Source organism: Condylura cristata, unplaced genomic scaffold, assembly GCF_000260355.1.
Source record: "Condylura cristata isolate star-nosed mole 26May11 unplaced genomic scaffold, ConCri1.0 scaffold00009, whole genome shotgun sequence".
NCBI classification, from domain to species: Eukaryota; Metazoa; Chordata; class Mammalia; order Eulipotyphla; family Talpidae; genus Condylura; species Condylura cristata.
The window spans coordinates 32,678,798-32,704,919 of record NW_004567110.1 but is presented as its reverse complement, the minus strand read 5'-3'; the positions used below and the strand labels follow the sequence as shown (position 1 = coordinate 32,704,919).

General features: G+C 37.0%; 1 protein-coding gene across 1 annotated transcript in view; it reads left to right on the top strand.

The window, feature by feature from the left end:
• Window positions 1-26,122, top strand: part of SLC26A7 (solute carrier family 26 (anion exchanger), member 7) — a 91,194-nt gene that overhangs the window by 10,445 nt on the left and 54,627 nt on the right. The window contains exons 2-3 of the mRNA XM_004679736.2: window positions 12,680-12,790; window positions 17,148-17,320. Coding sequence (XP_004679793.1) covers window positions 12,680-12,790; window positions 17,148-17,320 — 284 coding nt within the window. The remainder of the gene's footprint in view (window positions 1-12,679; window positions 12,791-17,147; window positions 17,321-26,122) is intronic.

Genomic DNA, 26,122 nt, shown 5'->3' with positions numbered 1-26,122 from the left:
AGAGATGCAGAGGGTGAGAGGATTCACCAGAGACAGAGCAGGGAGCAGAACAGGCAGATCGACGAAGTACACTGCTGAGGGGAGCAGCATGCAGGTCAGGAGAGGGCTACTGCACCACGTGGTCACCTTCGGGGCAGGTGGGGATTGAACTCATGCGCAAGGGGCTTAAGCTTCTTAATGCTGTGCTTTAACATGCTGCACCAAAAGGGAGGGCCCTCAGAAAGCTTCTTAATGGGTACTTTAACAAGTTGCACCGCCAGAAAGAGCCCTGCATTTGTTTTTTTTATGTGTATATGATTTACCTCTAAGTTTCTTTGAGTAGAGAATACTTGCTGCGTAGGGTGGCCAAGCCTTTTGGTCCTAGTCATGTGTACCCCAACCAGTTCTCAGGCACTCAGAAACACTGTCAGAGAAAAATGCCAATAGGGATGATGAGACCGCATTTGGCAGTACTTAACTGTCCTGGGTGGCTGCTTTCTGTGATGAAAATTCCAGTCTCTTCCTGTTTCTTCTTATGTTTAAGTTCTTAGATCTTTTGGTCATGAAGCTTTGTGATTTCAGTAATTTTCAGTCTGTGAGAGCTCACCTGTAATGCAAGCTACACGAGGAAAGCTTATAGTTTGCCTTCAGCCCGCCAATTATTAGAACTACTGATCTTTAATTAACAATACCTCTCTGTAAGAAGTGTATCATTAGGTATTTTGTTTTCATACAGTTGATTCTTGAATACATACAAATTTGCCATAGGAGACCCAGTTGTAATATTGTTTAACACTGAGCCCACTGGTGCTGTGAACCAGACAGCTGATTATACTGCGGTTTGCTAATAACAATGCTAAGACCACCACAAACTAGTTACCAGAGGGAAATAACTTTCATCATTACCCACACAGTTTGGGTTTCATTTCTTATGTGTAATTCTTGGAAGTGCTTACCACCACCTAATTATTTTGTTTTCAAGAATACTAATCTGTCTTCCTAGGATTCTTTATTTATTCCTATTAAAAAAATACTTGAAAGAATACAGTCTTGCTATGTTCTTGGAAAGAGAAAGAGAAGTATAAGACAACAATCCAGCCCACAAGGGGCTTATTATTTTTTCCTTCCTCAGAAATTTATACAAAAGTCTATGAGAATATGATCTTATTATTTCAGCCTTGAAGATAGCACTCTGGTGTGGGTATGTAAGGGTGGGAACATTTTCTTAGTGAAAGTTTGTAGAGTATTGGTTTCAGCCACTTTCTGCCTGGAGTAGCTTGTATAACCTAAGGAGCTGCGGAAGAATTCTTTGTTTGTATTTAGGAAAGAGTAGAACAAGTAGTAGACGATGAAGAGTAGTACAAGTCCCATCTACATAACATAACTTGAAATAAATATTTGGTGGTAAAAATCAAATCAATATAAAGAACAAAGTGACAGCTGGCAAGATTTGATTAGCTACAGAATGGTATTATATAAAATGGCATTTTAAGAACGCAAGTTCTGCTAATCACTTTCTCTGGAGGAGATTTTAACGAAATTATATGCACAGTAGTATTTAGGGAATGGCAGCCAGGATCCCACTTTATTATCTGAGTTAGTGTGCAAAGCATAGCTCTTGCAAAGCTGGAGGGGAGCAAAAACAATTTAGAACCGAGATCTCACAAGTGCTTCCTTCTTTCTTATAAAGCGAAGGTTTGGAAGTGCTTCTGGAAAGATAAAAGAGAGACATATCACAGCTCGAGGCAAGCTCTGGCCCTGGTTTTTGCCAGTGGCAGGGGGGAAGAAATAGTAGAAAAGAGAAGCACACACACACATGCCCACGGCTGCTCATGCCAGTATTTTCTTCAGAGTGTTCAGCATTGAACTCTTCAATTAGCTGCCCTCTGTTTAGGTAGGGGAAGTGCAGAGGAGGCGAGAAGGAATCTGGAAACTGCTATTCTATTACTTGAGCTGAGGTTGTGACACTCTACCTGAGAGAGGTGAGTAGAATGGAGGCATCTCAGAAGGTAGGACTGAGATCATGTTCATGGAGCTTAGATAAGACATACAGCTCAGTCTGGTCAGTATAAAGTTTATTGACTGTGTTTCAACTGGCGGCAACAGGAAGTAAAAGGTAAAACCGGGGGATAACGTGTCAGATGCTCAGGTGAAATGTAGGAGCAACTTAAGAGTAGAACCTGACTCCAGATTAAAAACAGATTCTAGATGAAAAACAGTCTGAGTTACAGTCTAGGGAGCCATCACCACGAATATATCTCCTTTGGCTTTTCTACCATCTTTGAGCAGGACCAACTATTAGTTGGGCCTGGGCCCATGGGAGGTAGTGAGAAGGTGCACCTGACTGGCAAAGACAAGTTAGTGAAGGAGGTGCTAGCAAACAGATAATGTGAAACAGAAAGGCAAATTCTTGGTGTCCTCTGCTCCCTTACCTAGATGTAGGCTAGAGGAGAATTGGGGAAACATGGTTCTCAAAAAAGGAAAACAAAAATACTGAACCATGGCACTGTGTGGGACAATATCTGCTGAAGTTTACTCAGCATATTTGAAGGGGAGATTGTTGAACCTCTGAGAAGACTTATCGCCCCCGTCATGTTCTGCCCTTTATGCTCAGCGCTTTCTAAAAAGCTGGACGTCAGCACCCTGGGGTTGGGACTGGCTTCTGAATTGTGTTATTTGTGAACCTCATTTCCTGGCCTGCTTGTGGTCTCCTAGCCCACGAATCTTGCTTACGCCTGCATCCATCTGATAATTGGGACCTGCTTTGCTTTTGTTCCTTTGTCCCCTCCTCATCATCCTCATTACTCTGGTAACTACACCATTTCATTCCTAGGGGCTTTTGGACACTTCTCTGAGCCCCAGGAAAGCAATTCCAGTACTTTGCGGGACACATAGTTTACTCAGAAATATAACATGTAAAATGTAATAGTTTACTTAGAAATGGAATAATTCTTATTTATTCCTTAATGATAGATCTCACAATCTAATTGTGGACCTGGACAGAAGCTTGGCAATTGTAATAATTTTGGTAATTGGCATACATGAGGAATATACAAGGCACAGTGACAGCATTGGTAACATGTGGCACTCTTTTTTTTATTTTATTTTTTTTAAAGATTTATTTATTTATTCATATAGAAGTGGGGTACAGGCCAGAGATACGGAGGGTGAGAGGATTCACCAGAGACAGAGAGGAGAGCAGAAAGGGCAGATCGACGAAGTACACTGCAGAGGGGAGCAGCGGGCGAGTCAGGAGAGGTCTGCCACACCATGTGAGCAGGCGGGAATCGAACTCATGCGGAAGTGGCTTAAGCTCATTAGTGCTGTGCTTTAACCCGCTGTGCCACCAGGGAGGGCCACATGTGGCACTCTTTCTGGAGTGGGGCTGAGGTATTCAGGGAAGATTTCAAGAGGAAATTAATACTTTATCTGGAACTTGAAAGCTAAATAAGTTTCTCAGGGGGAACACAGGTAAGTTTACTATAGATAAGAAACTCTTATATAATAATAAAAAGTAAAAGAACACAGTTTGTTTAAATGCCGGGAGTTGAATTTTAGAGGTCAAACTGGGGAATAGAGATCATGAAAAGACATGAGTGCACCATGGAATAGGGTTGGGTTTATTTTCTAAAATGATGAAAAATATCGGTATTTTAATAGATACTAGGGAGTGACACATTTTTTAGTTCTGGAATGATCACTCTGGCAGCAGTATGTTCTGTACTTGGTGGAAGTATGAGAGTAGCAGAAAAAACAAGTTGAGAGAAATTCTATTCAGGAAAGAAAGTGCTATGGTCTGAACAGACAAAGGCAGAAGTTTGTGACAGCGGGATTAGAGAGGAGGGACAGAGCCCACCAATTATAAATGGGATAGATAAGGCTTGCTCACTCTTCAATGATGTGAGAGTAAACAATATTTTGGATAATTTCAAGGTTTGAATTGGATGAGTGGTGGTGTATTTTCTGAGCCTGGATTTAAGTAAACAAGAATATCAGTTCTTTTTTTTTTTTTTTTTTAATGTTGTTTTGTTCTTATGAAGAGTTTGCTGGTCGAAGGGTACAAATAATTTCCTTTTGGTTTTGTAATATGAGTGTCTGTGGGATCTCTAGCTGTGTCCACTTGGGTCTGAGGTTTTGTATATATATTATGATCATGGGACTGTGTAGGTTAATTCATGGTTAATTTATAGACTAAATCAGAATGGAAGAAACCTTGGGCAATACTGATATTTAAGTGGCTGAGGCACTAGCAAAGGAGAATGAGAAGATGTAGTCTATGGACAGCACTGTGTTGTCAAGTCATGGATATGAGTATTAATAAAGGAATGGTAACAGCCTCAAGAATATATCTTTATGATATGAATATATATGAACATATAATTTCTAAGACCAAAAAAGTAATGTTTCAAAACCAAAAATGAGGGATATTCTTAACAACTAACTCAGAAGTACCAGAACAAAATGAGTCAAAACACGGTGAGGGCCTTCCCTGGGAGGGATTAAAGCACTGCAGTATGAAACTGTTGGCAGCCACTGCAACAGGAGTTTGATCCCTGGCCAAGGAGGTAACCCACATGCATGGCAGACATCTCCTGTCCCACCTGTTCTCCGCAGCAGTGTGTTTCAGTCAATCTGCCTATTCTGTTCCTTTCTCTGTCTCTGGTGAATCATCTCACCCCACCCCTACCTCTGGCCTGACCCTAGTTCTTGTATGCATAAATAAATTAAATTTTTTTAAAGAAACACAACTGTATGGGAATGTGGACAAGTTGTGAGAAAACAATAGTTCTGATCATCCTTCACCCCCCCCCCCATTTTAGTTTTTATCATAAAGCTTTCAGTGATTATATCTCCTGTAATTTCCCTACCTCTCTGAACTTTGACTATATTGGTCATTGTATAAACTGCACCTATGATTGTTGAGCTTGAGATAACATCTGTTTCATGCAAGGGCATAATATATATTCCCTTGTATCTATCATGAATTTTATATGGGCTTTGGAATACAGTAAGACCTTCATAAGTAATTGTAGAATAACTGTTAGAAAGACCTCAACTTTTGATTTCAGCTATATCACTTGGGTAAGTTTGTTAGCTGCTTTGGGATTGTTATCCTATGTAGGGATAATAATACTTAGACCATAAGTTGCTTTGCAGACTCAATGCCACGGCAGAATTCACACAGAAGAAGTCTTCATTAAATCGTGCTTTTTAATGTTCACATTGTTAACATTTATTGTCCATGAGAACATGAACTCCACAGAGGTGAAGTTTTAATCTGGTTTGCTAGTTTGTTATTTGATGTATCTTAAATTCATGCTACATGGTATTTAATTTTAGGCAGATATTTTTTACTTTATACTCCCCAAATATTCACAAGAACCATCTTTACCACTATGTTTGTTGGCTTTCTCACTCCAGTGTACTATTTTCTCAACTTTCCTATCAAGTGGAGGCTGATTTCTTTCACTACCCTTGGCAATTTATGAGTAAACACATCATATTCATATATCTACTTGGATGTACCCCTTCCAAAGTGAATTGTTTTTACACAGCCATATATATATATATGAATTTCCAAAGTAAAAAATTTTTAAAGGAAATTGATTAGGACCGGTGTCTTTTTCCTTTGGGTCATGATTCTTAAGTCTGGGGCATTGAAGTTGTTGACAGACTTAAAATTTTATTTAAAAAATTTATGTGTACTGAAGTACCTTTGCTTTTAGCATGTATTCTAGGGGTATAAGTTCATATCTCTACAAATGTATATTACTATCTCATGCCCACACCAAAGCACCAGAGTCTGATAGCCTCAATTTTATAATAAAATTTCAAGGGTTTATTTTGGTCTCCTTTGCTGTGCTTTGTTATATCCCATGTAAGAGTGAAGTCATCCAGGATTTGTATTTCTGTTTCTGACTTATGTTGCTCAGCATAATTCCCTCCAGATCTATCTGTGTTGTTCAAATGACAAGGTTTCCGCTTTTAAAAAATAGCCTAGCGTTCTAGTATTGTATACTACATCTTCTTTATTCACTCCTCTGTTTTGGGGCACTTGAGCTGTTTCTATAGTTTGTTGATTATAAATAGTATGTGGATGTAGATACTTTTGGAATTTAGCTAAAATGAAGTTGTTGCAAAGGGCTGACATAAATTAAAAAAAAAAAAACTCTCCCTAGTACTATTACAAATTTATTATCAAGGAATGGATTAATATTTGCAGTTCTCAATAGGCTTTCTTTTATTTATTTATTTATTTTTACATCAGTCTTCATTTTGTTCATTTTTCCATCTCGATTGTAATCCCTGTGGACTTTCCACTAGCCATTCACCTGTGTGCCATCACCGTAGTCCCATGCAATTTTCCCACCCCCATTTTTTATCCCATTCCCCACTGCACCCCTGTAAAATGTCTCTGATATATAGTTGTTCATTGTTTTTTGTTTTTTCTTTATTACAGTTGCTATCCCCCTCCTCCTCCCATCCCTTATAATCCTGCTATCAGTGAAACCATCCAGTATTTCTCGTTTTCTTTTTGGCTTTTTTGACTTTCTTAACTGACAATTGAAATTTCATGTATTATTAACTAGCTATAAAGCAAAAATAAAAATTTTTAATCTGTCATTATTAAAAAAGTCTTAAACAGACATTGTTATCTTAGTCTAACTTCCCAGAAATTCAGACAGGATTATGTGCTTTTAGATCAGTGTAAACCTAGATGGTGTCAGTGAGGGATGAGGAGGGAACATGAAGGACACAATACCTATTGCGGGTCTGGCTATATCTTATTTTTTTTAAGTTTTAATTTTTTTATTCATACAAGAACTTGGGCACAGGCCAGCAGTGTGTGGTGGGTATGAGAAGATTCCCCAGAGACAGAGTGGGGAACAGAATAGGTAGGTCAACTACAATTTACTGCTGAGTGGAGCAGCTGGTGAGACAGGAGAGATCTGCTGCGCCCTGACTGGGGATCCAAGGTTTGCTGCCATGGCTATGGACAGCCTCACAATGCTGTGCTTTAACCCCTTGCACCACCAGAAGAGCTGGCTACTTCTGAGAGACAGATGGCTCCATCATGCCCCCAAGAAGTATAAATTACCCCTCCAGGCCATCTTTTAAGGGGGGGAGAAAGGAAAATAGTCATTCATTTACTCTCTCATTGGTCCAAGCCTCACCCGTTGGGTGCACCCAAGTTGGCATGTGTGAGTCTGGACATTAAGAAATCCCAGAATAGACCTCAAAAATGAAACCTGAGGGTGTGTGAAAGAGAGGAGCTGTCAGATTGCACCACATGAAGTCAGACAGCCCCTGCAGAGCTACAAGAGACAGGCGAGGTCAAGAACACCTGAAATATGATGTATTAGAAATGTTTGATATGTGAGAGGAAAGCCAAAATTTTATTTCTATTCTCTTTATAGAAAAACATTACAAGAATCATTGTCATATGAAGACGTTTTCAAAAAATAACAGCCTAGTATTTAAAAGGGAGAAAGCAATATAATGGTATAGTAGATAGTTAATAAAATATTATATTATTTTTTCTGGATATTTGATCATGGACTTAGTCAGTTTTTGAAAATTTATAATTTTGTATGGTGTGGTATCTCATCCTAAGTAAATATTTAACTTTGTAACTTAGTTTATGTTGTAATTTAACTTTTTTTTCTAGAACACTTCTCAAAATGTGTAAGATTCAGGCCTCATTAAACCTCCATCTGTTTCTATGGTTAAGTTTATTCTATTTTAAAACTAACAAGAAAATATGCACAATTTTTCTTTGATTCCATGACCACTGACAAGATTTTTTTGAAAGATGTCATGTCTCTTGCCTCTTCCCTCTCCACTCAAATCCTTTCCTTGAACACCCTCCACTCCCCAGAAAGTTCTCTAAGTCACGTGTGACCCTTTTATTAGTAAATGCAAAGGACATTGCCACCCTTTTTCATGAGTGACATTTCTTTGGAACTGTCCTGGCTTCTTTTCTGATACTTTTCCTTTGCTTCTAGCAATTCCTTCATTCATTGAATTTTGGTGCTGATCAGGTGACCAACCTTTTGCTTATCTTGCTCTAACCTGGCCACTCTCTATGGGCATCCTGATCAAGGACTTCAGTTCTCTTTTATCAGGTTCCTGTAATTTCTTCTTCACATCCAGTCACCTTTGATCCTTTGATATGTTCTATAAAGGAGTGTTCTTTATTAAACTGTATTTCCTTGGAAAATGCTGCATGTGTCTCTCTCTCACTGCTACCTGAGAATCAGCAGTAGCTTCCTACCTGTTCTTTTTGTCAAATTTGTGTCTTCTATCTAATTGTTGCAGTGATCACTTAAAAAGCAAACTTTGTCACTTTGTTTCCATTAGAAACATAATCTCCATATGGGAGTCCTAGCATTCAGGACCATGTTCAGATTGCATTCAAAAATCTCTATCAAAATAATTGAATTTTAAGGTATTATGAACTTATTACACAATATGAAAAAGTTTGAAACATACCAGTAACCTCTCAGATTTTCACAAAGTATAAAAGATGTAAGCCTGGAATTTTTCATCTTAGCAATATATGATATGTCCAGGCTAGTGGATATGGTTATAATTCAGCCTTTTTAACAGATGCATATTATTCCTTAGTATCATTGTACCAACATTTATCTTTCTCTATATGGATAAGCATTCAGTGGTTTATATTTCACTACTATATCAGATATTCAAATATATAACATTAGGTATCGATTCTTACATAATGCTTGTGTAATTTTGCAATCATCTAACAATTCCAGTATGAGTATAATGTATTTCATTGACCATATTTGCAATGCTGTACGCTTGTCTAAACCAGGGATTTTGGCAAAAAGAATGTAAATATCTGAATGTCCAGGTTGATGCATGTGTCCATGATAAGAGTTTGGCATGGAATTCATCTCCCCTATTCTTAGTCGTGCATCTTAGTGTAAAGAATGGTTTCTTGGAGGAAAGCAGCATATTTGCTACCATGAAGAGAAAATGGAGCTGTTGAATAACATAACAGCAAATATTTTACTATGGGACCTAATGACCTGTTAACCCAGGAAGCAAATAGGTGGCAGGTATTTCATCCTATGGGAGAATAGGAAGAACTGAAACAATGAATGTCAATGTTTTACTAGAGTTCTCCTTTTGAGTAAAATCTGATTTAGGAAAAGCTCATTTAGCCTGAAGATCTAGAAGCTCTAGTGGGCAGCTTTGATCAGCTTAAAACACTCATAAATTTTGTTCCCTCTATGAAGCTTATACACCCTATCTGGAATTGAATATTCTCAGCAATAAGTAGGTGACAGTAGGAACTAATCAAGTTGGTTAGGTTTCTAAGGACCCAGAGGTTTTTCTTAATGGAATCTATGTATAGAGTGAGGTTACGTCTAGGCTTTGCTTCTCTTGAAAAGGTAAAAATAGGTGGGCCATATAAGAAGTGGAATCCCTTTTTATCAGCCTTTCAGTCTGCCCAGAGGCACTCCATGTCACACAAGTCCTGACTTTATAAATGTGTGTATCCACATACCTAAAAACGAGTTTTCATTCTTAGATTTGCTGATGCACCAATTCAGCCTTATTCTTGGGAAAACGACTCTTCATTTGAAGAGGAAACACAATGTGAAGCTGAAAGGCCATTTGTACAATGGCTCAAGATTCTTTTCTTCCCATTGTTCCACTGTTAAGAGATTCCAGAAATTCCCACTATCCCTCATGAATCAGAGAAAATAAGAAATTAGCTTAAAAAATAGAGAAAGATAGGAGAAGGTCGGAGAGAAAAAGGAAGGAGCCAGAGAGCAAGAGAAACAGAGGGAAGGAGGAAGAAATTGCATACCACCTTCCTATTTCTTAAGGAGCTGCCCTTCTTTCTAACTGTTGACCCAGAAAAGGGCCTCAGGTTTTCCTTGCCTCCCATTTCCTTTGTTCAGACAAGCTGCTCTTTCATTTTCATTGAAAAGGCTACACGTAAGAACCTTAAATCTGAGATTAAGGAATGCAGTGCAGGACTGAATTTCATTTCCTTTCTTTGGGTCTTATTGTTAGTATTTTCTCTGAATTCCAAACTCCTTCTCTTTCATGGAATTATTGGTACTTAGCCTTTATTCCTTGGAATGAGGACTTTTAAATGCTTCTATCTTTAGCAATTTTAAGCTCAGAGTAAGTTCTGAGATGCATAAAAAAATCTCTGATGCTCAATATTCACAGTATCTCTCTCCCTCTTCCACTTCCAAGCACCAGACACTTATAAGAAATAATTAAGTTTTTAGTCATTTGCTAACTTCTATTCAACTGAAGGATCTTTACTGAGGGGGTGTTATTTGGGGAATGCCATAATTTATTAAGGTATGACTTATTAGGATCAGAATCTCAGCTCTAGTTTTAAAGTAAATATCTCAAATCCTAAAGTTCCTCTTGTACCACAGCCAAATGCAGTAATTCATCCATGAGCTCAACATTCAGAACGGAAAAGCATTGTTTGGTTTCTGTTTGGCAACTTAAAACAAATTAAAAACAGTGCTTTAACATGAATTTGAGAAATGGATATTTTCAAAATGCAATAATTAACTAAAAGCTTTCCAGCCTTGCAAAAGATAGGAGAAAATTATGGATGTTTTCTGAGTGTCATTTCCTTAGTTACTGGTTACAAATAAGGTGGGTTATTTTGTCCAGCAGGGGGCCTTTTTTCTAATTTGCACAAGGATGCTGAGTGTTCTAACAGTTCTGTATTTCTGATGCCAATTGAGAACAGAGGCCAAGAACTTCAAACGAGAAGCAAAGCTGAGAGAAGGTTTAGTTTCTGGTTTTTGTAAATGATTTTTTTGTCTTGTGTATCATGAACTGGAGGGACTAATGAGATAATTAAATCATATTACTTCTTGTGCAAATGCCAGTTTATGGAACTCTACAGAGTTCTCCAAAATTGACCACAGTTCTAAAAGTAGTTGACCCCTCTTTTTTCACTTGTACTTTTGGAAATCAATAGCTCCATTTCCTTACACATACATGAGCTGAGTCCTAAAAAAATTGCCTGTTGCAGGTAAAGTAGGAATATAGACATAGAATCTATGTCTGGCCAACTCCTATCTTGACATTTTCTACCACCTTTATCAGAATTTCACGTCCCTATGATTCATCCAAAGTACTTTGTCAAGCATGCCTTAGGTTTTTTCCTTTTCCCACTCTCATTAATGTAGTGAATCCTGGTAATCTACAATATGGGTGGGTCACATTGTTTTCTTACATGGTAACACTCAGCATTCTGTTTATTAATAGGTAATTTTTATTAGATGACATTCTGTAAGTGGGTGCGAAAACTGTTACAAAATTGTTTACCCTATAAATACCAAGAGGGGCTTGCTGGTAGGACGGGGGAATGGAAAGACCTTGTAATGTGAACTGACTTTAAATTTGTCCCTTATATGACCATCCTTCAAAACACCCAGATTATTGCCTCTCATCTGAAATTCCATGCCTCTCTATATGAAATGCTAGAGCAACCTCTCCCACTAATTCTTCTGTAATCATTTTTTATTTATTTCTACCACAGTTTTATGAATACAATGCCAAGAAACCAGTCACTCAGCTGTATGTTTTAAAGGTGGAGAAAGAGACTGGTCATTGGGAGGCCTTTCATATATTTTAATTATACCTAAAATATTTTATACTCCTTGATAGAGAATAGCTGACATAGAACTAAAGTTTATTTCTTTAAAAGAAATTAAACTTAACTTTTAAACAGAGAAAATTAAACAGTAAAAAAAGCATTGACATTGGAATAAGATTGGCAGGCTTCATAGTGTGAATAATGAATAGGCCACATAGGTCATTCTAATGCCACTTCTTCAAGTTTGTAAGTTTGTACTTACAAAGTCCATTGTGCCTAGTCAAATCCTATCATTAAATGATATAGATCTGAATGGATTTATCAGAATCAACTGAACTGGCCACAAACAAGATCACTTTAATGAACTTATAATCTCCTAGCTATTTGGACATGTCTAGGAAAATTTCCTGTCAGCATGTAACATACAAAATATGTAGGTAGTAGTATCCAAGGGGAAGAAAAGTAACATGATTAAGAGTTACTCCTTATTCTTTGAATAAACAAAAGTTGACTTTTGTTCACCTTGAGAAATTATACCCAAATACAAACTGGGGTCCAGTATGTGGGTTCACACGTTGGTCCTGCTACCAAAATTTACAGTCTTAGGCCAACAATCACTTAGCCAGCTTTTGCCTGTGCATCGCTTTTGTCCCAACCTTGGTCACTTTCACACTAGGCTTCTCATCTGTCAGTGGTAATCCCACTACTCCTGCCTATCCGACAGATATTATTTGCAAACACAATGATATATGTGAAAATGCTTCCTTAAGTGTGTGCAGAGATAGTATGTGATGATCTTATCACCTTGAGGAGGAAGACAAGGTAAGGCAATGCTTTTTGGTAATTGTCTCTGTAATCAGAGAATAAAGAAAATTCCAAAAGTAATGCTTTAGTATTGAAATACAAGTATGAACGTATGAGTGAATATTCTGTTATGTAGGACATTAATGCTCGTGCTTCATTGAACAAATGGAGTAATTAAATTATGGTTCCTTTTGTCATTGGAGTATGGCCAATAGCCTTTCTACTTTGTAATGGTTGGTATCTTGGAGCTATAATTTGATCCTAATTACCTGGTTTCCTTCACAGGGTTGTCCTTTGCTATTCTGTCATCTGTGCATCCAGTGTTTGGCTTGTATGGGTCTCTGTTTCCTGTCATCATTTATGCCATATTTGGAATGGGACGTCATGTTGCCACAGGTATAGTTAATATATGAGTGAATACTTCTCATGTTGCCAATGAAAAGAACACATAAGTGATCGTTAGTTATTGATTATACTTCCAAAGCAGTTATACCTTCACTGCTGAAGGTCTCAGCCAATATGAGGTCAAGACACTTTATTACTGTGCTTCAGACACTTAATATACACCGTGATTTATTACTTTATTACAGTGTAACCAAAGTTCTTGTTAAGGATTCTTTGCATTTTAAGTTGTGAAAAGAAGTGAAAATGATCATTTTGAGTGGGAAATAAAGACACGTGTTTCTGAGTTATTCAAATATTGAAAAATATTTTCCTTGTAAATGACATTTGGACCAAATGATCCTTTAGGTTTCCTCCAAGCTAGATGCAATAGCAATCTTTAATTAGTATTATCTCTTACTTGCCTAGCTTTCCATTGACAAATAAAAGCTCTGTGTTGCCAAAACAAAATGTGATTGTCATAGACAATCAGATAATAGAATAGTCTGGCTAAAAACATGAGTTTTGAAATGAGATAGGCCTGAGTGTATGTCTCATTTGTTGTTTGCTATCTGCATGAGTTTGGAAGAAATTTCAAAGTTTTATTTGCAGCTTTCTTGGTTGTACAAGCCAAAACCCCCCATTATTTAGTGAGATAGATGAAATGATATAAAATGTCTAATTTAATACACATTCATGATAAGATCTAATAAAATCTCAAATATTATTGTAATAAAATGTTTAAAAGGAGATATCTATAGAGAACTTTCTAAATATTTTGTGTTTAAAGATCTCAATCTGTGAACAGTAATACTATTTTGTATCTTTTTTCTTAAATGATCAGTTTGTGTTAGTGAATTTTTTAGTTCCCTATTTATAATGTAACTAGCTACCATGAGCACAGTGAGTTAAAACAAGAAAGATTTTTTCTACAGTTTTAGAGATCAGAAATCTGCCTTGGATTTTTCTGGCCTAAAATTGTGATTTCAGTGGGCTACATTCCTTTTGGGGGGTCTAGGGGTCAACTTTGTTATTGCCTTTTCCATTTTCTAGAGACGTCTCACTTTCCTTGGCCTATAGCACCTTCTTGCATCTGTAGCTGGAAATGCAGCATTTAGCATTTTCAAATCTTTCTCTAATTCTGTATTTTTGTTTCCATCTTATCATAGCATTGGGATCACCTGGATAATCCAGTATACTCTCCCTTCTTTAAAATCAACTGATTAACAATGGTAATTTCATCACCAACATGAATTCCCCTTGCTGTTAATATGATAATATTTTTAATATTTCCTAAACAGAGAGTTGTATAAATGGAAATACATCCATATAAATGTGTGTATATATATACATATATATATATGTAATATACCAATGAATTATTTTTTACTTTTCTGCTTTTCTCCAATCTTAAAGAAAATTGAATCTCACCAAAAACTTATGGCAAATATTTACTAAAGAGAGTATATTTTTATTTTAATTGTTCCTATGTATACGAATTCTTATTTCTTTTAGTATTTTTTTTTAGTGTTAAGAGAGATTGATGTTGTTTTCACAAAAATAATCACTTTATTTAGTATTTTACCTCTAATTTAGATCGTTGGATGGAGTACTGAATTCCCTAAAAGTAATTAATTCATACTAAAATTATCTAAATCAGAATACAAAGGCTATGTAGTCAGATTTGTGATAGATTTTTTTATACATAAAATCTCATTTACTTGATACCCAAGTTTTATCATCTACATACAAATTTTATCATCTACATAAAAATAAGGAAGCTGAGAGATTGGGTAATGACTAAGACCGCAAGTTTATATTCAACTCAACTGGGATTTGAGCTTGGATATGTCCAATTCTGAGTCCCACATTCACTTCTGCTGGTCCTTGCCACCCACAGTCAGGGCTATGAAGCTATTAGATGGATTTCATGGTATTTTAGAGTCCCACTAGTAAGTTTAAAGCCAAGAGAGGGTAAAAACTTGAGATAGTGAGGGAAAATGCAGAGAAAAAGTAGGGAGGAGGTAAAACCAAGGGACAGACCTATAAGATAGCGAAGATTAAATGTCATCCATAACATACTCCTCATCAGCAAACCAAGCCCTTGATTTACTTAACTGCTTAGGAAATGCAGAGCATCGTCCTGTAGCCAGGCAGTCCTCCTCAGTCCATGTCAGCACGGTGGGGGGTCCCTCGTCTATCACTAACAAGGCCTCTCTCTAGAGATCTTGGTATGTGACTCACATACAGGTGAGCCTCACTTTTCTTCCCTCAACAATACCTTTTTGGATGCACTCTCCCTTTTTTTTTTTTTTTTTTTAGATGTACTTATTTATGCATATAAACTGGGGTACAAGCCAGAGGTTCAGGGGCGGTGAGAGGATTCACTAGAGACAGAGTGGGGAGCAGAACAGGCAGATCGTCGAAGTACATTGAGGGGAGCAGCAGGCAGGCCAGGAGAGGTCTGCCGGGCCATGTGGGTCACCTGGTTGGGAATCAAAAGCCCATTGAAGCAGCTGCTGCTCACTTGCAGTGTTACGTCCTAACCCGCTATGCCACTAGGGAGGGCCCACATGCTCCCTTTTACCATTCAGTTCTTTCATCCTATATTCCTTGAACTCTCAGAAAGATGGGTCTGAACTCAGACATTAGTGCTAGAATACCTTTGCTTTTTACTCCATAGTCACTTGTTCAGAGGTTTTTGTACAAATCGTTTTGCTCTATACCCCAGGAGCTCTAAATATTCAAAGCCACAATTCTTTACTCTCAGCACCAGACTTCCAGAAATCCTATTGCAATAGATCCCATGGGCTAATGTTCTTTATTTAGTACTGCCTATCCTGGATGCCAGAAACTTGTCTCTAATTATTAGATGTATTTGTTTCTCACTGTGGTCTTAATAAAATGCCTTAGGAGGAGGACAGTGCTCATGATGGTTGATGACTTTCCGAGACTGATAGCTCCTTAAGAGGATGATATTCCATTGACTCTGTATATTTAGGTCCCATCCTCTATAGAACAGAGGAGAACGTAGTTAACATTAGTCTGTTAACATTAGTCTTATTAAGCATTATTTTTTAGGTGCTAACTACATGCCATATATTCTGTCATATATGCCACCTCGCAGTATTTAAGTCTGAAAACAGCCCCATTTGGGTAAGGAATAATTATGTCTCCACATAAGAGATGAAGTGGCAGTGCCAAGATGTCAGGTCAGGCTTGTTGGAGCCCACAGCTGAACCACAGTACACCCTGCCTCTCTGATCCGCGAAGTCTGTTTTGGGTTTTCACTGAGACCTTTTTCTGTGCGACTCGTGTCTCTCTTGCCTTGTGCTGCTGCATGTTTTCACTGGAATGTCTACAATTTGCTACAGGCCCTTTTTCACAAATTCTCACTTAAGATCTGGAGCAAAGTACAGTCTTTAATGAGTTGGGGGAATATTTGCATAATACTGCAAATTGTTTCTTTAACCCAAAATTGCTGACCCCTCTCTGGGAACTGGAATTTCCCTGTGTGCAAGCCTGTATTCTTAGACATTTTGCCAAGGTGAGCGACATCAGAACTCTTGGCAGGAAACAGAGAATACATTGAAGATGGCCCCACATTTGCGTGAGGCCAGGCATTTTCTGGGAAATGCCAACGAACCGTCTGTACAACTACCAGTGGACAGAAATGGTATGTTTAAACATTTTTATGGGTCACAACATGTTCTTATATTATAAGGTCTACTCTGCTATGACAGAACAGGGAGTCTAAAGATTAAACATGGTCTGGAGGATCTGGACTGAATCTGTGTGTGGTATAAGATTTGAAGAGACCTTGAAAGATAAGTGTTTGCATGGGTAGATTGGAAAAGCAAGCAGAGGAAGAAAAGAATCTCAAATTCAGGCAAAAGCTAACAGTAAACCATCAGCCTATGGAGGTCTCCATATTTATCATCTCATTTATATTTGCTCTTAATCCTAAAATGTAGGTTTTGTTGCCCTGTTTTATGGATGAGGCAGTTTAGACTCAGCCATGTGCTGCAAATCACATTAGTAACAAATGGAGGGCTTAAGTTCAAATCCAGGCTACGATCTTACTCCCTGCTCTAGGATATTCCCAATGCAGGACTGCGGAGAGGAAGGAACCTATAGGACCTGAGAGCACATAACAAATAGATGGGTGTGGTTGTATGTTAAAGGAGCCTGTGTAAGTGCAGGTAAGTTTCTGTATATGTCATGGAATGGAATGATGGTGGCGGACAGACGTGCAGAGAAGAGTGTTTCTAAAAGATGTTTGCTTTTAGGATATGCATTCAACTCCTTGGTGGAAGGCAACAACTTCTGAGTCTATTACTAATAGAAGTTTTCCCACACCCTTACTTTTAAGGCACTTCTGCTTTGACATCCCTAATATCAGCCAAGGCAGTGGAACGGCTTGTCCCTCTGAGCAGCCAGAACTTCACTACACAGAGTAACTTAAGTGTGCTGGGATTGTCTGACTTTGAGCTGCAGAGAATTGGTGTTGCTGCAGCTGTGTCTTTCTTGGGCGGTGTGATTCAGGTAAGTCATACTGACATCAGGGGTGAAGCGAGGCTTCTAGTGGCAAAGGAAATGCACATTGATTCGCTCCATGTTTTGATCCATGTCATGCCTACGTCTCCCTAGATGGATAAGGGCAGATGTGTTTTATTTCCTGGGAATACAGTTTACTATACAGAGTAGTTTAGAAAGAAAGAAAGAACGAATGAATGAGAATCATTAAGTCGAAGTTTCAGAGAAACGTATGACTTTTTAAGAATAAAATTTTTAAAAAATGTTTTGCAAAACACAATGAGCTTCCTTGCAAGGCATGGGGTGGTCCTGTGTCCCCCCGTGACCAGATTTTCATTGTTTGGTAATGTTGTAAAATTCCTATAGTGAGAGGGAAATGTGACCTGATTTCTAGGAACTAACTCAATTTTTAAGATTTTTATGATTTCACCACCTACCACTGACATCAGTACAAATGGTAATGCACTTGTGCCACAGTCTTGCTGGCGTGAAGTGTTTGGACTTAGAGCTGAAGCAATCTTAGTCCCTTTCAGAGTCAGGCTTATGTTTTAGTGCCAGGACAATGCTAGACAGTGTCTTCAAATTGTCAGACTACAGACTTTGCTGTTTCTAATCAGCTGTCAGAATTAGGTAACTCCATAAATATAAAATAAGTGGAGATAGGAACTGCCTCCACTTAGGGACTGCCTGCTTGATAGCCATTTGGGCTTATGTTTGCATTTTAAACTGTATTATGTGTATATAAACTTCCTGGGCATTCCTGTTTTATAATAGTGTAATTATATGACCAAAGAGGCAGAAAAACAGTTGATGATTGGCTAGAATTGGATGGTAAGAAGAAAAGATGTGATCTAGAGGGAAGGGAACATTAAAATTCTAATTTATGTTGATTTTGAGCTATGAAAGGACAGAAAAATTAAACAAGCTACTTGTCAGTTCTTACTGACATCTCCACAGTTCTGTTTTGTTTTCGTCCAAACAGACCATTTAAATGGCAGCTTTGCTTAGAAGACTACCAGAGTAGAAGGTCAATAAATATTTTTTATGGCTGATGTCTGTGCTTTCATGAAATACAAACTGGTATCCTATAACCTCAGTTATATTTTTAAAACATGAATGATGGCAGTAAATTCTGACTTGCACAGGACAGCTGTAGGGGTCGTTTTGTCCTTGATTGTCCTGGTCAAGATCTCTCAATGGGTCTGTTGTCTTCTGTCCATCTCAGAAATTCTCAGCCATATGAACTGGTGTCTCAGGCATGGATTGGTTGTGGGAGGTTTGGTAGAGGTGTTCCTTAATTTCTTTTCATTTGCATAAAGGTTTCTGTATTAAGACAGCAAAGATAATATTGCTACTTCTTGTGATTCCATTATTTTCCTTACATACTCTCTCTGAATTTATGATTTTCATTAGGTTTAGTTCTCTCTCATTCTATTATGCAAGGAACAAGTATTTTAGGTGTATAATATACTTTTTGAAAATCAAAGAATAAAATAACTATAAGGCTCAGTGAATTTTGCTACTCTTACTTTAGTTATCAGTATCTTCCAGTCATCAAATATTTGGGATTAAGAATTTAAAGATAATAAAGTATAGAAGTAAGAGATGGGATTCTAAAAATATAAAAAAGAAATGTCTCATTTCCTGGAATGAAACTCCCTAGACTCACAAGGATAAAACAGGATATTATTAAAGATGATAAAACTAATTTGGTTTTCATGCTCTTTTATTACATGTAAAATCTGATCCAGAAAGTTGCATGTTTTGTCTTATAACTTCATCAAACATCTGCTTTCCTTTGTCTTTAACTCTGATCCTGGATATGTGACCTACATTTTAGCCAGTTTTCAAACAGATGGCTGGACTTTCTTTGACCTCCAAACTCCTCTGTCCATTGTCAACCAGAACCCTAGAGTATGTTGGAGTCTGAAGTTATTTTTATTTTTCTCCTGTAGATTTATAATTCACTGAATAGGAGGGCTGTACAAGTTATTTAGTTTCTACTGTCTACAAAGGAGGAACCTCCCTCCTTCCCTCCCTCTGTCTCTCCCGCTGTCCCTCCCTCCCTTCCTCCCTCACTCCTGTTTTGTTTTGCTTGTACATTTTTCATTTTCAGGTTGTTCCTTCCTTCCCTGCCCAAAGATCCAGCTGATATTATTAAAATGTTTGAAACAATCTTATCTGATCTAGTTAATAGAATATGTAGCAGTTGGAAATACTCTTAGCAGCAAGTAACAGACAACCCTACTATTTAGATGCGTACGCTATATGGTCATCTATTGCTTCTTGTGTTATAGGAGAACAGTATAAAAGGTTATAAAAAGAAGTTCTTATGGGTTTTTAATCTCTGGAAACTCATTCAATTGATAAAAATTATGCTTTTAAACAACATATGATAAACTCCCTGTGACATCAGTTTATTTCCTTATTTTGTTTTCTGTTCTGGTAAATTGATAGTATTTCCCACCTAAATTGTAGCTTTACCTTGTCTATTTCCCCCATACAACTCTTTTTCCATTTCATCACATAATTGTACAATTCTAAGAATCTGTCTATCTCATCTACATTGCGAATTTGTTTACATATCAGTGTTCCTATTAACCTTATTATGCTCTGAATTTCTGCAGTGTCAGTTGTAATTTCTTTCATTGTGATCCTATTTATTTGAAGTTTAATTTTCTTCCTCTTTTTCTTAGTGAGCCTAACTGAATATTTCACTAGTTATTTTTCTGAACAACCAGCTGTTGGTTTCACTGATGTTTTAGGCTATCATTTACAACTCTCTTTTATTTCTGCTCTAATATTTATTATTTCTTTTCTTCTACTGGCTTTTGAACTTTCTTGTTCTTCTTCTATTCCTTGAAATCAGAAACAAGGTTGTTTGTTTAGATTTCTCCCAATTTCTTATTGTAGCTCACATTGATTGCCTAACTCTTAGACCTGCTTTTGCTGTTGTAAGTTTCTGTCTCTAGTTATTTTTGGATTTCTTCCTTCATATCGTCATTAACCCCATGGTCATTCAGTAGAGTATTGTTCAGTCTCCACATAGAGTATTTCCTTGTTTTCTTTTTGTAGTTGATTTGTAGTTATGTACCAATATGGTCAGAGAAGATAATCGGGATGATTTCAGTGTTCCTGAACTTGTTGATGCTTGTCTTGTGACTCAGTACGTGGTCAATCCTGGAGAATGACCCATAAGTACTTGAGAAAAATGTGTATTCAGCTTTTGGGGGGATCTAGTACCTTATAAATATCTATTAAGGCCTTGAGATCTAGTTCTTTGTGTAGGGTGATTTGTTTTTGTTCTTATTTATCTTCTGTCTCATTGATCTGTCCGTTGGTGTTTTGAACTCTCCAACAACATATATATTTTCTCCAATGTCTATTTTCATGATAGTAGTTGTCTGATGTATTGTGGTGTTCTTTCATTTGGTGAGTGTATTTTGATGACTGCTCTGTTGTATAACTAATTCCCTTACTCATTATAGTGTCCATTACTATCTCTTGTTACCCGTTTAAGCTGTAAGTCTGTGTGATACATGTGTCGCTGTTCATGTCTTCTTTTAGTTGCCATTTACTTGAAGGGCTGTTTTCCAGCCTTTGTTTTCAGTCCCATTTATCCATGGAGCATGAGTGTGTTTCCTAAAGGTAGGATTTGGTTTCTTAATCAAACTAGATACTCTGTGTCTTTATTGATGTGTTCAGTTCATTGACGTTTGGGATGATTACTGGCATGTAAAAGCCTGTGATGCCATTTTGTTCATCGTTTTGTGGTTCTATCTAATTCCTTGTTCAGTTCTTGGTATTCACTCCTCTTTTTGGATCGCTCAGTTCCTTCTTCAAGTTTGGGAAATTTTCTTCCTTTATTTATTTAAATAGTTTCTCAGTACCCTTCTCTCTTCTGGTATTCCTATGATCCATATATTTCCTTTCCTCATGGTATCCGATACTTCTCAATGTGTGTGTGTGTTTTCATTTCTTTTCCTTTACATCTCTCTTTCTTTTCCTATCTTATTTCTTTCCTCATTTTCATCTTCAAATTAGTGACTCATTCTTCCACTTGGCTCATTCTACTTCCACTGCTTTCTCCTGAATTTTTTTATTTTCTTTTTGATCTTTTTATATCCCAAAACTTTTTTGTCTAAAGTTTTGATTTCGATCTTCTATTTGTTGATTGTGTTTCTCATGACATTCATTTTGCTTTCTTGTATACCTACCATCTATTTCTCTGATTTTTCAATGTATTGTCCCATTTTTTTTAAGTCATAGTCTTTTTTTTTTTTTTTAAGATTTATTTATTTGTGCATACAGAACTGGGGTACAGGCCAGAGGTTCAGGGACGGCGAGAGGCTTCACCAGAGACAGAGTGGGGAACAGAACAGGCAGATAGATGAAGTACACTGCTGAGGGGAGCAGCGGGTGGGTCAGGAGAGGTCTGCCGCACCATGTAGTCACCTCTGGGGCAGGCGGGAATCGAACTCATGCGGAAGAGGCTTTAGCTTCTCAGTGCTGTGCTTTAACCTGCTGCACCACCAGGAAGGACCAAAGTCATAGTCATTTTGAATTTTATGTCTCATCAGTAAAAAAAGCTCTTCCTTGTCTTTGTGGCTTGGTTCTGGGGTTTTGTTTTCTCCCGGTTATGAGCTTTTCCTCTGAGGTTTTGCTTCGATTATCTTTCTCTCCAATGTTTGTTTTGGGTTTGCTCTACTATTGCTGGGGGCTTTGCTATGTGTTATTCCTCTCTCTCACTTTGTGATCATCAATATTTACTTGATGTTGGATATAACTTCTGGGGACTTGTGGGATTTGAGGTGGTACTAGGGCCTCCTCTAATGCACTTTTGGTTCTCGTTCTGGTGGCTGGCAAAGCTGAGAAGGTCCTGGGTGGAGGATATGAGTCACTGGGACTTCATTCTACACATTATAGTGTCTTGAGGTTGTTTCTGGTAATTTAGAGAGCTAGGTAGAGCGTGGAACTTCCCAAAGGTGCCTGGGGATGAACAGCGAAAGACAATGCTCTGTGCAGCTCTGGCGGGCATGTTTGTATGCTCCCTAGACACTGAGACTTTTGTACTTCCTAAGGGTGACTGGGGCTTGGTAGTGAAGAACGAATCCCTGCACAACTTAAACTGTAACATGCATTTGTTCCTGAGGTGCTGATAGCTCTATCAATATTTTATTTTTATAAAGTCTGTGATTTAGTTTGTATTTTTCCTTTTCCCTAGGAAAAGGATTTTAAATTCCCAAATGAATGGTCTATTTCATGTTTACCAATAATTTCTAGTGTTACTACATTGTTGTCATTTGAAATATTTCTATATATTCTATTTTACTATTTTCCCTTATAATCTGTGATATAGTCAATTTTTGTGAAGGTTCATGAATATTGTGGAAAATGTTTTTATATAGCTACTCATGTATCGATATGAGTTCTACCTTATTGATTGTGTTATCTTAATATTCTTAATCTTTTTTTGGTCTACTTGATCTTCCCTGCAATGAGAATGATGTATTCACTACTATAGTTTACCTTCACCAGAATAAACAACCATTGTTTTTTACTGGTTTGATTGCCACTTAGGTGAGTTACATATGTGTGTCAAAATACATTCAGATGTCTCTTATTTATCAAAATAAGTTATTCCATTCTTTCTTCTCCCTTACCATTTCTCTTATGTTGCTAATATAAAGTGCACTCATACAAATTCAAGTGTAATATGTTGTTCATTAGATTATGGACCCTTTAAAAATAGCTTTGTTGAGGAATAATTGCCAAACATAAGTTTTGTATATTTTTTGTATAATAATTGCCAAACATAAGTTTTGTATATTTAGAGTGTACAACTTGATAAATTTTGATATATGCATTTACCCGTGATATGTCACAATAGCCAATGTAGTAAAAATATACATCATGCTCCCAATTTTTCCTTGACTATTCATAATCTCTTCCTCTCATATTTTTAGAAGCCTCTCCTCCTTGTCACTTTGAAGTTATAGATTAGTTTGCACTTGTTACCATTTTGTAAAATGGATTCACACTAGTGTTTTCTGATCTTGTTTCTTTATCTCTCCATGACTTTATTGCTATTGATTTTCTAGTTTTATTGTAATGGTTATATAACTTAGAAGACTAGTGACTAGAATTTATGCATTATCTGATTGTAACTGAACAATCAGTTTCTACTGTCAATTTTCCATGTTCACTAAGTGTCTCATTTTGTAAAGAAAGTTTTTTTTTTCTGGTGTAATTGATGTAATTTTGTGCTATTATCTCTGCTTTTCAAGAAACAAAATGAAAAAGAAAGATTTTTCAAGCCAAAACTTAGTAGCAGCCAAGAAAGGAGTTATTTGTACACTTACAACAATGAGGTGGTAACTTCAAGGCAAGATAGAACTGTTTATAATGACAGTATCAATAAGCAGCTTGGTTAGTATAACAAATAATAAAATTCAAGCCACTTTAGAAACCACTGTTCTTGTAGCCCAGTAATTTTTTTTTTTAAGATTTATTTATTTATTTGTACAGAACTGGGGTACAGGCCAGAGATGCGGAAGGTGAGAGGATTCACCAGAGACAGAGTGGGGAGTAGAACAGGCAGATCAAAGTAGTACACTGCTGAGGGGAGCAGCAGGCGGGTCAGGAGAGATCTGCCTCACCATGTGGATCTCCTCCAGGGCAGGTGGGGATCGAACTCATGCGGAAGTGGCTTAAGCTTCTTTGTGCTGTGCTTTAACCCGCCGTGCCACCACGGAGGGCCATTTTTTAATTTTTTAGTCTTCATAATAGGCATCTTGTACATCCCTTTTTCTGAGAACTTGAGAAGTGCCTGTGATTGTCCCTTGGCCATTAAGTTCTATGATTTGTTGACTAAATGTATTCTGGTATCAAGTTCCAACCAGTGTCTTATAAAATAAGTGATACTGTTTTCCCTGATATATATGAAGTAAAGGGATTTATTTTGAATTGCATATAAGGTATTGGTGGTGTGGCATTTAACTCTGGTATATAGTCTGTTAACTGCTATGCTATACTGTTTTATAAACTAATGCCAAGAATGGCAATACAGCAACTTCTAGAGTCACTGTGCTATTTCTTTCCTGGGTTTTACCTCCTTGGTGGGAGAAGCAGCCTTTGTTCTAGCATGATTTGTGTAGTCTACTGATTGATCTGCATGTACTAAAGTTATATTCTTGGGATAAATCCTATTTTTTTAAGAGTAACTCTTATAGAAAATTGTTGAATTTGGTTTGCTAATGCCTTCTTGAAGATTTTTGTATTACTATTCATCAAGGATATTGGTCTGTAATTTCCTTGTGCTGTTTTGTCTGGTTTTGGTTTTAGTGTAGTGTTGACATCACAAAATTTATCAGGGATCATTCCCTCCTTCTTGAATTTTGAGAAATAATTTGAAGAAGATAGGCATAATTTCTTCTTTAAATCTGTGATAGCATTTGCCTGTTAACCCCTAAAGTTTTGTTTTGAGGAGATATTTTATTAGTTTCAATTCTCACGACTGTGATCAGTTACTCAACTCTTCTGTTTCCCCTTGATTTGGTCTCGGTAAATTATATTGTTCTAAAATTTGTCCATTTCTTTAAGGTAATAGAATTTATTGATGAATAGTTATTCATAGTAATCTCTTATGATCCTTTGTATTATGAAAATTTTTCCTCTTTCATTTCTGATTATATTTAGTAATCTTTTCCCTCTGTTCTTTGTTAGCTTATCTAGAGATTTATCCACTTTGTTAATATTCTTGAAGAACCAGCTGTTAGTTTCATTAATCTATTGTGTGGTCCTTTTTTATTTCTATTTCATTTATCTCCACTGTTTTTTATTCTTTTTGAATTGAAATAACACTGATTTACAGTGATTTAGGAGAATGCATTCATCCTTCTTCAGATGTATGTCACTGCAGTACACCCACCACTGTAGGATCCATTGTCCTTTCCCATGGACCACTAGATCCCATGCCCTACTTCCACTTTTATATTTATTTTTCGTTCCTCTCTTCTATTAACTTTGAGTCTTGTTTGTTCTTTTCTAAGGTGATCTAGGTGTGATAAGTTTATTTGGGATTTTTCTTGCTCCTCACTTTGAACTTATTGCGGTTTAGTGTCACTCTTAAGATTGCTTTGCTGTATTCCATAAATTCTGAGTGCTTGTATCCTCATTTTCACAAGTCTATAGGATATTCATAACTTTCTACTTTAATCCAATAATTATTATGCAGTGGATTATTTACTCTCCATGTATTTAAGATTTTTTTCAGATATTTTTATAGTTGATTTCAAACTTATGGCATTATGGATGGATACATGTACAGTCTTCAACAGTTATATTGGCAATGACTTGTGCCCCAACATATAGTCTATTCTTGAAAATATTCCATGTGTACTTGAAAAAACATATATATAGTGGATTTATCTAGCTTCTCATTTGAGACTATTGTTTCCTTATTTATTCTGTCTTGTTGATCTGCCCATAGTTGCGAATGGAGTAGTTTACATCCTGTACAATTACTGTGTTGTTTTCAGCACTATATCTCTAGTTCTACCTATTACTGCTTTATGTATCTTGATGATCCATCAGGGGATCATATATAAGTAGTATTTATTATAGTTGCTTTAGGCCCTGAACCATAATCCTTATTACCTTTTTTATGTGGAAATTTATTTTATCTGATATAAATATAGCTGTTCCTGCTTTGTTTCCTTTTTTTTTTTTAAAAGATTTATTTACTCATTCATACAGAAATGGGGTACAGGCCAGAGATGCGGAGGGTGAGAGGGTGAGAGGATTCACCAG